Consider the following 12782-nt stretch of genomic DNA (forward strand, 5'->3'; position numbering starts at 1 on the left):
TTACAAAAATTTTAGAAGAGTCAGTATTTTTAGTGCACGGCATACCTCAAACTGTATTAATGGATAATGGTACACAGTTTACTGGGAAGGTGACAGATGCCTTATTTAAAAAATATAGAATACCGAACATTTACTTTACACCTAAATACACCCCTCAGGTAAATTTAGTAGAAAGGTATAATAGAACTATTATAACTTGTTTATCCACATACGTAAATGATGACCACAGATCATGGGACTTATTTATTCCCGAAGTACAGTTTGCCATCAACAACTCTGTAAACGAAGCCACAGGTTTTACGCCATCATTTTTAGTTTTCGGCCGTGAACTTGTTTCTTGCGGGTCTCACTATATTGATAATGACCTCGGCAATGAAATACTCTTTTTGCCACGTGATATATACGCAGAAAACCTTGGTTGTTTGGCCAGTACCTTTGATACTGTGCAGTCTAGATTATGGCAAGCCCATGTAAAGAACACTTCACATTATAATTTGAGACGCAAGTTTGCCGAATTTAACGTTGGAGACATAGTCATGAAGCGCGCTTACTTTTTAAGTGATAAGGCAAATCGGTTTTCGAAAAAGTTAGCACCGAAATTTATTAAAGCTAAAATAATTGAAAAGAAGTCTCCCTTAGTTTATGTGCTGCAGGACATGTCAGGTAAAAACTTAGGAGCTTGGCACATAAAAGACTTAAAATTATTTGTCGGCAATAGATAATATTTTTTGTTCATCAATTTTAACTATTCAGTATTTTTTTCTTCAAGTTATCTTTTATCTTAATTTATTTATTATTTTAGTTCCCTCTCGCTTACTTTTCCACCTTCACTTGGAACTTCTATTTGTAAAGTGTCAAGTAAATAAGAATACTGGCACTTATAACAGTATGCAATTGTGCGTCAGTTATTTTAATAGATACTAAGAGTAACTGCTGCTGGAGTGTGTTTGAGAGATGTATGAATGAGTGTATTTTGGAAGAATAAACAAATAGTTTAGCAACATAGTTCGAGAACATGCGGATTTTGTCATTTTTTTTAGAGAAATAACAAAATCCTTGACTGTGCGCGGGGGTATTGTAACGTTGTACGTTAATGTCAACGTTTTAAAATACTTGCCTTTTGTTTTTAATCAAAATATTAATATAAGGTGGGTAGAAAAATAAATAAATAAATGTAATGTCTACCTACGGTTGCGTTTAGAAACGCGTACAATTATTTGTTTCGTTAATTAAGTATTATTTATTTCTTTTACTAAACTGATTAACGTATTTTTAAATTCATATTTATTATAACAACTTGGGTCTAGAAATAAAAAATTGTAACTTAATCAAAACTTAAAAACAAACAGTACGTAGTCATTATCTGTATCGGTGCAACGGCAAGTTAAACCAAATTGGACTTCACGTCATTGTGATATGGTTTCGATTCTTTTACCTGGACTGCTGTACCAATGCAAATCGGATTCGTTCGCTACTCATTCACGGGCGTGTACCGTGAGGTTGGTTAGCTGCTTTAGCGACTCGACCATTTTTTTAAAATATCATCACGGAAGACACACGTTCACGCGCTCCTTACAAGCACTCACTTTTGCCAGTCCTTAGTGCGTGACGTTAATCGTGGTCTTAACGGTTTTATTTTATAATTTTGAAAACATATTTTTCAAATTTCGTTTAACTTATTCTCTATATTGTAGAATCAGTGCATCTCCCCGTATTGGGTAAGTGTTGAACAATTCGTGTAATTGCTACCACCCACCTATTGGGTGACCGTTGGCAAATGACTTGCAGATTTCATCTTTTCTTGCTTTGCACATTGTCGCATCATTTGTAGCCTTTTTCATCATCATAAGCAGTCAGGGTTATTCTTTTCATTTGCTTATCCCTGCATCTTATTTTTTATATGTTTTATACATTTTATATAAAAATTACATTTCAGCTGTTCTCTGTAAACTCCGATTCTGACTGTGAATTTGCACACATTCGCCTTAAGCGCACTGAGCTTCTGCTTCCTGCTTCCGCGGCAAACACAGTCAGAGGAGGACAATCAGAAATGGACATTTATTTGAATGGATGTAAATTCCAGGGTCCAAAGTTCGGGTTCAAAGTTCGGCTTAAACTCCGGGCCACGGCTGATCCGTTGGCCGAACGTCGACAGGCACCGAGAGGCACCGTGCACCGATTACCCTCTACCATACTGCATCACCATCTGCGGGTCGTCCACCCTGAAGCGCCTCCTCGGCTGAGCGTCATCACCGGACATCCCTCCACGTGAAGCCAGGACAGTGCTAGCGCGCTTTACCTCCATATAACGAAATTAATTTTTGCTGACGGGCATTCGAATCGCGACCTTGAAATAAATTTTTATGTTCACTATGTGGGGTTTAATTTGAAATCTAAACCGTCCACACGCTTAACGTGACAACAGTAATAAGAAACGGAGAATTTCTAGTTTTGAATATTCGTATCTGCATGATTTACCGACCGACATTTGTGAACTTGAATGAAAAGTCTTTTTTGCAACCTTACCTTTTCACCTAATCAGCGCAAGTGCCACAGCCAAACCAAATGAAACGGATGCAGCTTTAATCATCTTTTATAGATGTTATCAGGCCATAGTATAGTACCGTTTCACAAAGCAAGATCAGTAAGTCATGGACCGTGACGCTAAACGGCATGACTTTCACTTACGCCGCTGTAGCTAAAACTACTTCTAAAGTTCATAATTTCATTACGTAATTTCTCCGTTTCATTTATATAAAACTTAGATAAAATAAGCTTTCTAGATCCATCGACACAGCAATTTTTTATCTATAAAAAACTATAATATTTGGTTTAGTATTTCTCAAATTAATTTGAACTGCCTCAAGTTAGTTGACGATAACAACTATAACAACTTTCAATTATATTTTTTTCTCTCATCGTATCATATAACCGAGAAGTAAAGCCAAACAATCACCAAATCTATATCCTCTAATTTCTGCGCTCCTGGTAGCTATGTCACCCGAATATGTCGTTGCTCATAATTTCTTCTCCATTATACGTCGTCGGCTATACGCTGAGTGATTGATGGCACCTATTGGAGCGCACAAAGGTGAATATTATTCCGATCCGCTGAGAATTTGCTTTCGTAAGGGATTTAGACGATAAGATGAGGATTTGTGACGTCTCTTTTCATGTTAGGGGATTGCAATCAAGGATAGAAATATATGTATGATGGGTATATTAGTATCCATATATGTATATAAAAGAAAGTCGTGTTAGTTACACATTTTATAACTCAAGAATGGCTGAACCGTTTAAGCTGAAAATTAGAGGCGAGATAGCTTAGACCCGGGAGGACATAGGATATAGTTTTTGTCACCATCCGGGAAAGACCATAGCGGGCAGAAGTTAGTTAGATATAGATATTAGTATTAGATATTAATCACGAACGAAAATGGCATGTTCTGAATAGGTAGGTATGTTCTGAATTTGATCATGATTTTAGGTCTTACCTGTCTACGGAACTACCTATGATATACCTATTAAAATTTAGTTTTTTTTTTTCTATCACGGTATATTTAGATCAGTCTTGAAAGGTAATTAGAAATATAATAAAACAAGTGTTTAATACGTATGTCTTTATTTATCTTAAACACTAACCACAGATATGAGGCCTGTTTATATCTCAGCACTAAAACTTACTAATTAACTCAGGCCAACCTTCACCAACGACATAAACGTCCGTTTTCTTTAAACAACTGTTTACTATTGTTTCACGTCCCATTTTCAAAGTAAACAGTCGGTTAAAGACAAACGGACGTTTAAGTTTTCGGTGAACTTGTGCCTATGAATAAATCGAACGATAGAATAGTACATTGATGATAAAATTGGTAAGAAATATTTTTCAGAGAGCTGAATCTGCTTGTGTAGTCCTTAAAATAAATCAGATCTATTTAATATAATGACACGATTATTTAATCCCAAGTCACATAATATTAAATACTATTTATATCCTTAACTATTCCAAAACTAGGTCTTACTTACAACCAGTATGAAATGAAATTACAACCAATCCCGAAAATCGACTTATATTACTTACTAAATCGAATCTCTGTAAGAACCAAACAAACTATTATCAAAATTACATTTAAACTCACAACACGAAACTGGAAAATGATAAATGCACATGAATAATTTCGATATAATCTCAATAGATTTGTTAAAATATTAGATGAATGATACTATTTTTTTCTGTTGACTTGAACACATCAAATACAATTATGTGATGTGCTCATCGATAAACACATATTTAATCTTGTTAGAAGAAGTTATATACTACCCGTGTATAAAGTATGTATAGTGTATAAAGAATGGGATAAGAAATAACAGCGGATATATATTCGCTTCTTGCTCACACATTACTTACGTCAAATTGTGTGTGTCAAACATGGAGAACAAAATGACGAGTGTAGATGTCATAATGGAAAATCTCCTAAGAAAGTAGCGTCGCCAAAATGTAGCTGGTCGGGGGTGATGAACGTTACTAGCTACGCTCATACGCTTTTTTTAGTTAATCAGCATTTGCGCACGCAGTTTTTTTAGTACCCATATTTTTAAACCAATATGCTTATCAATCATCAAAAATGATGACAAAGATTGTGTCAAAGATTTATCTTGAAAGAACCCGAATGGGTCGTTAGTTCACTAACGAACTAACGACCCATTCGGGTTGTTTTGGTTGACCTAAAAGAAGGTGCTTGACCTAACTGCCTTATGGCATCTCCGCTCATCTTTTCCTCCACGGTGTAAAACCAAATCAACTGAAGAATCGAAATAACTACAGACGATTTAAACAGCCTTTTAGGCTTCACAGACAATTACAAACTACCCTAGGAATATATGCCTTAGGCCATCATACTCACTTTGTCGTAGAGAGAGCAGTTAACGCTGGCTAAAAAAACATACATCGAATCTAGAACCTGCTCCTTTTCTGGAAGTCGGATGAAAACTGATGTGTTAAAAAGGCAATTGCTATGAAAACTCTTTTCAAGTGCTAAATGACTTGTCGCTTTTTTTCTTTTGGGCAACACTTTATTTTTTTTTTAACTGAACTCTCATAGACAGCGCTTTAAACTCCCTAAATGGAAATAACTACGTATTGAAACTTACGATTACATCAAGATTTATAATAATATGGAATAAAAAATAAAGTTGCTGTGTCCACCATTGAATGTGCTATATTGGCAAGTTAATATCACATTATGGCAAAATTATTATTGAATATGAAACAGCGGTATACCCGTCAGACGTTTAAACTAAAGCAATGTATTTAAAAACAATAAAAATAGAATCTATATAAAAAGCTTATGTTCTTAATAATTCGTATCAGGCGAGTAAAATAGAAATTACCTACGTATAACTTTACAGCTGAAAGTACCAGGAGTGTATGAAGTCGAAGTGGTCAGCAGCAAACCAGATGTATGACAATGTTCGGGCCCATTTTTAACGACAACATAAACTTCAGGTTTTCTTAAAACAAGTGTTTACTTTTAAAATTGAATGGGAATATTCATAGTAATTAGTTACTTTCAGAAACTTAACGTTTATGTTGTCAACAAAAATGGACCCAAGAGGACTTTATAATGTAGGTATGTAAACTAAATATATTTCTATAGTAAGAGGACACAGCATTTTTCTCATGTTGTTATATCCTGTTTATATCTTTTTCCTCCTCTTTTCTGGGGTAGTTTGGAAGAGGGCTTCGTCGGCTCGGATCAGCCGGTTGACGGCGCGACTCAAGGACACATCTGTCACCAAAAACAACTCGTTTAGTCGATTATTAATTTAGTTTTTTTTTTTTATATAAATTTTAAGTATGGCAATATTATGTTTGAGTGTTGCTAGTTCAACGAAATTGTCTAGTCTTTATCTAAAATATTATAATTGAATATTGAAACATTTTAAACGTCACCAGAATAACAGATTTTTTAAAGTTTAATACTTAAAAAAATCTGTTAATACTTAAAAAAATAGTTAATACAAAACGCATTTTCGTCAAATATATTTGGAAGACTAAACAATTTAGTGTTAACATAATTATTGCCATGTAATTCAAAATTGTAATGGTAAGCAGATTGTGTCAATTGAATCACCCTTTGCGAGCCAAACATTAGGTTAGTTAAACAAAATGAGGTTAAAAATGAAACAAAAAGGAACAATTTTTGGAAAATTCCTCTTTAATGTGATAGAATTTTAACAGTCCACTTACTTTCTTAATACATTACATGAACGCGTAAAATATGCACGAAAAAACTATCGAACATATAAATATTATTAAATTAATTATTCACTTTGATTTTTTGGCAGTGACTGAATTTGGTTCATAATTTTTTCGTGCGGATTTTACTAAAACCTTAACTATATTGCATCTATTATGAAATTGTACTCATGAAAGGCATCAATACGTTTTTCATTTTATTAATGTTTTTGTTTATTAATTAATTTATTGTAAATTGTAAAATTAACTAGAAAATACTTGAGATAAACTGTCACCGCGACTTGTTGATTATGCTTCAATATTTTGACTGCTTAAAAATGGCCATCAGTCTTAGAAATTATGTGATCAACACAACAAGAAACAATAAAATATTAAGTTATCTTATTTCACAGTGTGTTTATTATTTGTTTGTATTTCGGAAGACTGAAAGAGCGTTTATCGTTAAATTACCATTTTTAAGCAGTCAAACATATGTATCAACATCAAACATATGTATTAATTAAATACCTCAGTCCATAATTGTAACACTATATTAATACTTATAAATAATTAAATATTATTTTAAAACTGATCTGACTGTAACTGCAAACAAAGTTAGCCTCAAAAAGCGCTCCTCGTTTGTATAAATATGTATTGTGATTTAATATATTCTACTTGATTAGCTATTTATATCGATTCAAATCGCATATATTTCAAAAACCAACCCATTCAATATATTTAATGCACCTAATTTAAATGACTATTTTGTAATCCATTATTGCAAAACTTTCCAGTGACATAAACAGACGTTCCGATTCTATCATTCGAGAGTTAATCGATCGTTTGATATTCAAATCGAATCTTTGCTTTCTATTACAGTACAACATTGCTCTATTGTGGAAGACCAATGTCTTATGTGGTATTTATTGACTATGGAGGCAGCTTTGTTTACCAATGTCTTATACTACTAAATATCTATGCTTATAGATTCACGATTTTGTGATGTAAAATAGTACTCGAGTTAATCGATTTTGTAAAATATCTTCTATAAGCACATTGATGTCGCGAATTACAGATTTTGTATTATTGCTCTACTGTCCACTAAATGCAATTAAAGCTTAATATTATGTTGACTGCCATTGTCAACTTTAAATTATAGAATAAAATAGCATGATATATATATAGATATTTCCAGCTTTTCAATGCCTTTGTCGACAGTTTCCCTATTATTTTTGAGGGTATTAACCCGGACAGTGACTGTGGTGCTCAGAAACCGGCCATTAGTAATTTAGCAATAAATGTATTCAGTGGATAGTTGTGCAATCCTGCTTTAAACTTGAGTAAATAAATTATTGAAAGACGCATATCCACCGAGTATAATTCAGCTTGAAATAAATAAATAAAGCCTCTGCGTCTATTCAGAATTAATTTATGACCAAAATTTGTAATAAGCGACAAGTTTTGCTAAATACAGTAATGTAATTAAGTACATACACAAAATAATAATTAAGTGATTAAAATAATAACAACTTGTTTGTAAAAGTAATATTATGTATCGGTAAAAATTGTGTTAAGTGTTTGCGTATGTAGATATAGCTCTCGCTAAACTTCATATCGTCACGTAACATTGCGCGAATTGCTGCGCATACCAATATTAGGTGTCAACGGGTGACGGAGGTGGGAGAGGGGTATGAACACATGCGCGTACTTGCGCTCTGAAGTTAGATGCGGAACGCCGTTAGCCGCGTACTGATTGAGAAAGCAGCCTCGCGAGGCATATCCTCGGTCGGTCAAGACGTGCCTCCCCCGAGGCAAACGCACGAGCCGAGCGTTGTCGGGTTTTGTCGATGCTTAACGGCGCCTCAGTGCGTTTGCCGCGCTCACTCAAGGCACTCCGGCAAATGTCAGAGGCTGCCTCACGAAGCCGCTCGCTTTATCAGTAAGCGGGTATTGAGTTTTGCGAGAACTATACTGATTTAAGTTTTGTTTCAGTGTGATGATATCCTTATACCAAAGTTGTATCTCGTCTACTCATATGTGTAGTTTATCCTACGTTATTCTAAAATAAATGACTTCTCCCTACTAGTATACTGATGTTGTTTCATTATTGTATCTTTTCATACAAATACCTACCTACCCATTCCATATAAATATTTAATTGAAACTAAGCCTAATGTGTAAGGTCTATTTCAGAAATAAAAACCCTTGACTTCCTGTAAAAGTATAATACCAGAATAAACGAAAATAAATTGATCTTGATTTACTAGATAGTTTTTTGGATAGTTTTATGTTAAGGGGTATACAAATTGGTATACTTGTATTTTAAACACCTTGGATACATAGTATAATCGTATACTAAAGAATCAGTGTATATCAAATACAGTATTGTGAAAATAAAAATTGCATTTGCAAGAATTTTACATTCTTTATCATTATGTGCACTATAAAGTCCTGATCGCACTTTAACTTACTCATATTTTCAATATAAATCAGTACACTATACAAATGTAAGTCTGTATTCTGTAACTGTATGTGTGTCTACCACTCGGGCGTGATGTTAACAAGCCTGCGTATGCGGCAACTACTTTTTTAGGACATGTATTCAGTATTCGCATCTTTAATCAGTATACTTTTTGTGTGTGTGTCCATGTGTATGTAAGACACACATGTGTCTACCAACCGGGCGTGGTGTTGGCGATCCTACGACTTTTTTAAAGACATTTATCAGTATTTGCATCTCTAATCGGTATACTTTGTATATGTGTCTGTGTGTATGTTTGTCTGTGTGTCTGTGTGTATGTGTGTCTACCAACCGGGCGTGGTGTTGGCGAGGCGGCGCATGCGTCGCGTGTTGCGGTCCTGGTCGCGGATCTTCTTCTCCATCTCCGCGTTGGTGAGCGTCTCCAGGTGCGGCGCCCATTGCTCCGCCTCTGATGGTTGGCGGTATGGTGTCTGCAAGTAAATATAGTTATGATTATAAGAATTGTGAAGAGACTACTGATTTGGCAATCCTTAAGGTTCAAGGTCTGTACAATGTATATGTAAATAATTTCATGGTTTATCTGTTATATAAAAAAAATGTGAGTTATCAATCGGACATATCTCAAGGTTACTTTTTTTCCACCAGATTCCAATATAGAGGCAAGTAAGTAAGAGTGACTGGAAGCATTATGAGGACCATTTCTTGTCCAATTTGGGCAAGGTGGTGATTTTAAATTCTCTTATAACCATTGAGATAGAACGCATTATATGCAGAAAACCTTCAAAATATGCAATAACACTTTAAAACCTTTGATATTCTCATGCAAAAAGATCTCCAACATTTCACCATGAAATAGTATAACTAAAAACAAACATACCTCAACAACAGGCAGCGGTGCCTCACTGAAAGCATAAGTCCTCTGATGCCAGCTGAGCTGTCCTCGCACACTGTAAGCGATACCGGTGACGAACTCCCCGCCTAACCCCAGCTCAGCACACAGCTTCATAGCAAACTGTTCCGGGTTGTTCTCTTTCTCTGACATGTCCCATTCCACCTGAAATTATAATTCATAATTATTTATTCTAACTTGGAGGCAAAACAGTACTTTTTGAACGTCAGGAATTTACATAAGACAGCCCCCAAAACGCCCACCCTTCACCACTTCCTATGTGTTTTTGCTGGGAAGAAGAAGTGGTGCAACAAACTCCCCAGCAACACATGTCTGTTTGTATCCAATTTCAAACTCAATATTATATATTCAAACTTGGAGGCAAAACAGTACTTTTTGAACATCAACATTTACAAAAGACAGACCCAAAAAGCCCACCAGTCCTGTTGAAGTCAGTAAAAAGACACTTTAAATTGTAGCGTTCTAAATGTATAGTCTTCTTTCTGAAACCACCTTTTAAAAAAAAATTGTTCTATATGTTTCGCACAGCACAATCATTTAGTGTATGTTCAGTTAGATGGTTGAACACATCCATCTTATACAAACATACGTCTTATAATATTATGAACATGAACGTTTTTATGTATGAAACTTGACAATAATATAGCATAGCTTCTTCTTCTTTTTCTTTCGTGTCGACATGACATGTCTTATAGTGAGACTACACTATGTCAGCCCAATATGCCGCCACAGCGAGAGCACGGCCGGATGCGCTCATTAGGTCCTGCCGAGAGCAAGTTTCAGCATAGCATAGCATAGCTTATACGTCACAATAACACATAGAGGGTGGAAATTGGCTGTGTAAGTTAGTCTACTTTATGTAAAACCAACCTGATCGACTAGCGAAGTGTTGCCCACATGTATGTTCAGTTTGATGACAACTCTCTGGTCAGGCTGCTCCTCTAATATGGCGGGAGGTTCGCTCGGGAACGCATCTATTTGCTGTCTGATGGACGAAGCTATTGCTGGGATGAATGTGCTCGTGTTCAGTTCAAGGTCATCGCATAACACTTCCGCAAACTGTTCTGGTGTTATTATTGATTCTGAAATAGAGAAAAAAATGCAAAGAAATGTAAATAAGAAGTAATATTTTTTTAGTTCTGGCTCTAGGGGAGAAGTCTAGTGTTATATTACAGGCCATTAATTAAAAATGAATCCTCATGAACCCTGCAATAAACAAAACTCTGAAGTTAAACAGGAGTGAGGTTTTATGTTGTTATTATAGGACACAATATATATAAAGTAATGAATTGAATTAAAATTGTAATAAATAAAAAATGCAATAAAGCAACTACCATTTTTATTCCATGTGAATGTGTCCCTCAGCTTCTGTCCCTCAATCTCCATGTCCAATCTAATGGGCACCAGTATCTGCTTCTGTGAAGAGTTCTCCAACATTGCAGTCATATCTGTGTCATCAAAACACAGAGGGAATGTGCGCACCTGGAACATAAAGGTTTGTTAAAAGGGCTATTCTATGACCCTCTTATTGATAAACAGATTAAAGTTACAGCAAGAATAAGAAAGAGATAACCATTTTCCTTATGCCATGTTTATTTATAAGAGGGTATGAGTCTTGTTGTGACAGAAGACAGCTGTATATTAACTATAAATTTCTCTTGTGTATGGATACTTTTCATAGATAGTCTCTTTTGAGAAAGGATACAATTTATATACATTGAGTCAACAGCAACTGGACTAGACAGTAAATTACAAAATTATCAAGATAGTACACTCACCTTTTTATTATGTACCCTTGTCCTGCTTATCTGAGTGGCTTGTGGTACTGCATCCAAATGCGAGGAGTTTGGCATAACTGGCAGCCATGACTGGTTGTGTGGCTTCTTACTCTTGCTCTCCCTAGGTGTAGCCAGCTCCTGGCTGACTGACACTGCTTTGTACCTAATCATACACAGTTACTGTTAAATTAGGACATCAGTTAACTCGGGTACTGTTAGTGGAAGCTATGTACAATGAAAAAGATGGTTAGACTAAAAAAAACGCACCCTGTACTTCAGGCTGCTGTTATGAAACCAAACAAAAATAAAAATTGTTTATGGCCATTACCAGGGTTAATAAAGGAGATTTTATTATGAAAAACCAAACAACCAAAATAATAAACCGTTATGCAGATCCACAACCGAGAATGATAATTTATAATGATGAAAATAAGATAATAATGAGGTTCCCAAGTATTCCAGTGTTTCCCAAGATATGTTGCAACTTAGTAGAGTAAAGCTTTAAACGATGAGTGATTATGATCACCGAAAACCATTTAACAACTCACCAACGTATCATTGAGTTCAAATCATACTCAAACTCATCACCTAAAAGAGAAATATTAATCACAAAACGTACACATACTTATCATCGTTGCCCTCAATTATATCTTCAACCTCAGAAGCTTTGAGGAGGGATACCGAGCTGGACAGCACGTGAGCTCCTAGACCGTTGTCAATGAGACGTTTCCTTTCCTCGTTGGTTAGAGTACGCCGGGCCATACCCGGGTACTTCTTGTAGAGAGACCCACGGAATAACCGTAGGTAATTGCCGACCTGGAATGTTAGGTTTCACATAGAAATGTGTTGTGATCTAGTTAAATTCATGTTTAAGATCAGCTTGGATAGTTAATAACGAATTCGATGTGATATTACAGACTGGTAAGTAGTCATGAAATAAGATAGCATGCATCATTGATTTGGATTGTTTAACGTTGTCATAACTGCTGGATTCGCAAAATACGGTTTGCGTACTTTAGATTGGCTCCAGTAAAGGAATATAAAGCAATAAATAGTGTGATGCAGAAGTAAATCATGTTGAAAGCGTCAATAAACAAAATGAAAGCCACCAACCTCTGAGCCGACACAGTAGAATTCTCCACCCTCCTCTATCTGAAAGCTTATCGGCTTATCGCCGTAAGTTCTCAACGCCATTTTCTCTGTTTTTCGTAACTTCTAACAAATAAAATTAAGTAACAATGTTTATTATCACGATAATTATAAAATCTTTGCCAGCGTTATCACCACAAATTCGCCAAATTGAACGAAAATCAACACTTGAGTGAATGAAATGAACTACAAACATGTCGACAGACGGGCGAGTGCATGACCGAA

The 12782-nt window shown here is 35.4% G+C and overlaps 1 protein-coding gene across 4 annotated transcripts; it reads right to left on the reverse strand.

Annotated features, from left to right (window-relative positions):
* Positions 1–3605: 3605 nt before the first annotated feature.
* Positions 3606–12739, reverse strand: LOC124639384 (SWI/SNF-related matrix-associated actin-dependent regulator of chromatin subfamily B member 1-A). 4 transcript variants are annotated; one of them, XR_006985462.1, is made up of 9 exons: positions 12522–12738; positions 12034–12224; positions 11409–11571; positions 10965–11112; positions 10501–10712; positions 9598–9774; positions 9052–9190; positions 4586–5789; positions 3606–4536 (listed from the first exon to the last, which is right to left on the reverse strand). XR_006985462.1 is itself a non-coding variant. In XM_047176718.1 (8 exons), the coding sequence occupies exons 1-8, from the start codon at positions 12600–12602 to the stop codon at positions 5698–5700; spliced, it is 1203 nt and encodes a 400-aa protein (XP_047032674.1). In that variant the 5' UTR covers positions 12603–12738; the 3' UTR covers positions 3606–5697. The 4 variants fall into 4 exon arrangements, 3 of the variants coding, with proteins under 3 accessions (XP_047032674.1, XP_047032673.1, XP_047032676.1); XM_047176718.1 differs by having other exon boundaries at positions 3606–5789; XM_047176717.1 differs by having other exon boundaries at positions 3606–5789; positions 12028–12224.
* Between the last annotated feature and the right edge of the window lie 43 nt (positions 12740–12782).

This window comes from Helicoverpa zea, chromosome 19 (genome assembly GCF_022581195.2).
Source record: "Helicoverpa zea isolate HzStark_Cry1AcR chromosome 19, ilHelZeax1.1, whole genome shotgun sequence".
In the NCBI taxonomy this organism is placed as follows: domain Eukaryota; kingdom Metazoa; phylum Arthropoda; class Insecta; order Lepidoptera; family Noctuidae; genus Helicoverpa; species Helicoverpa zea.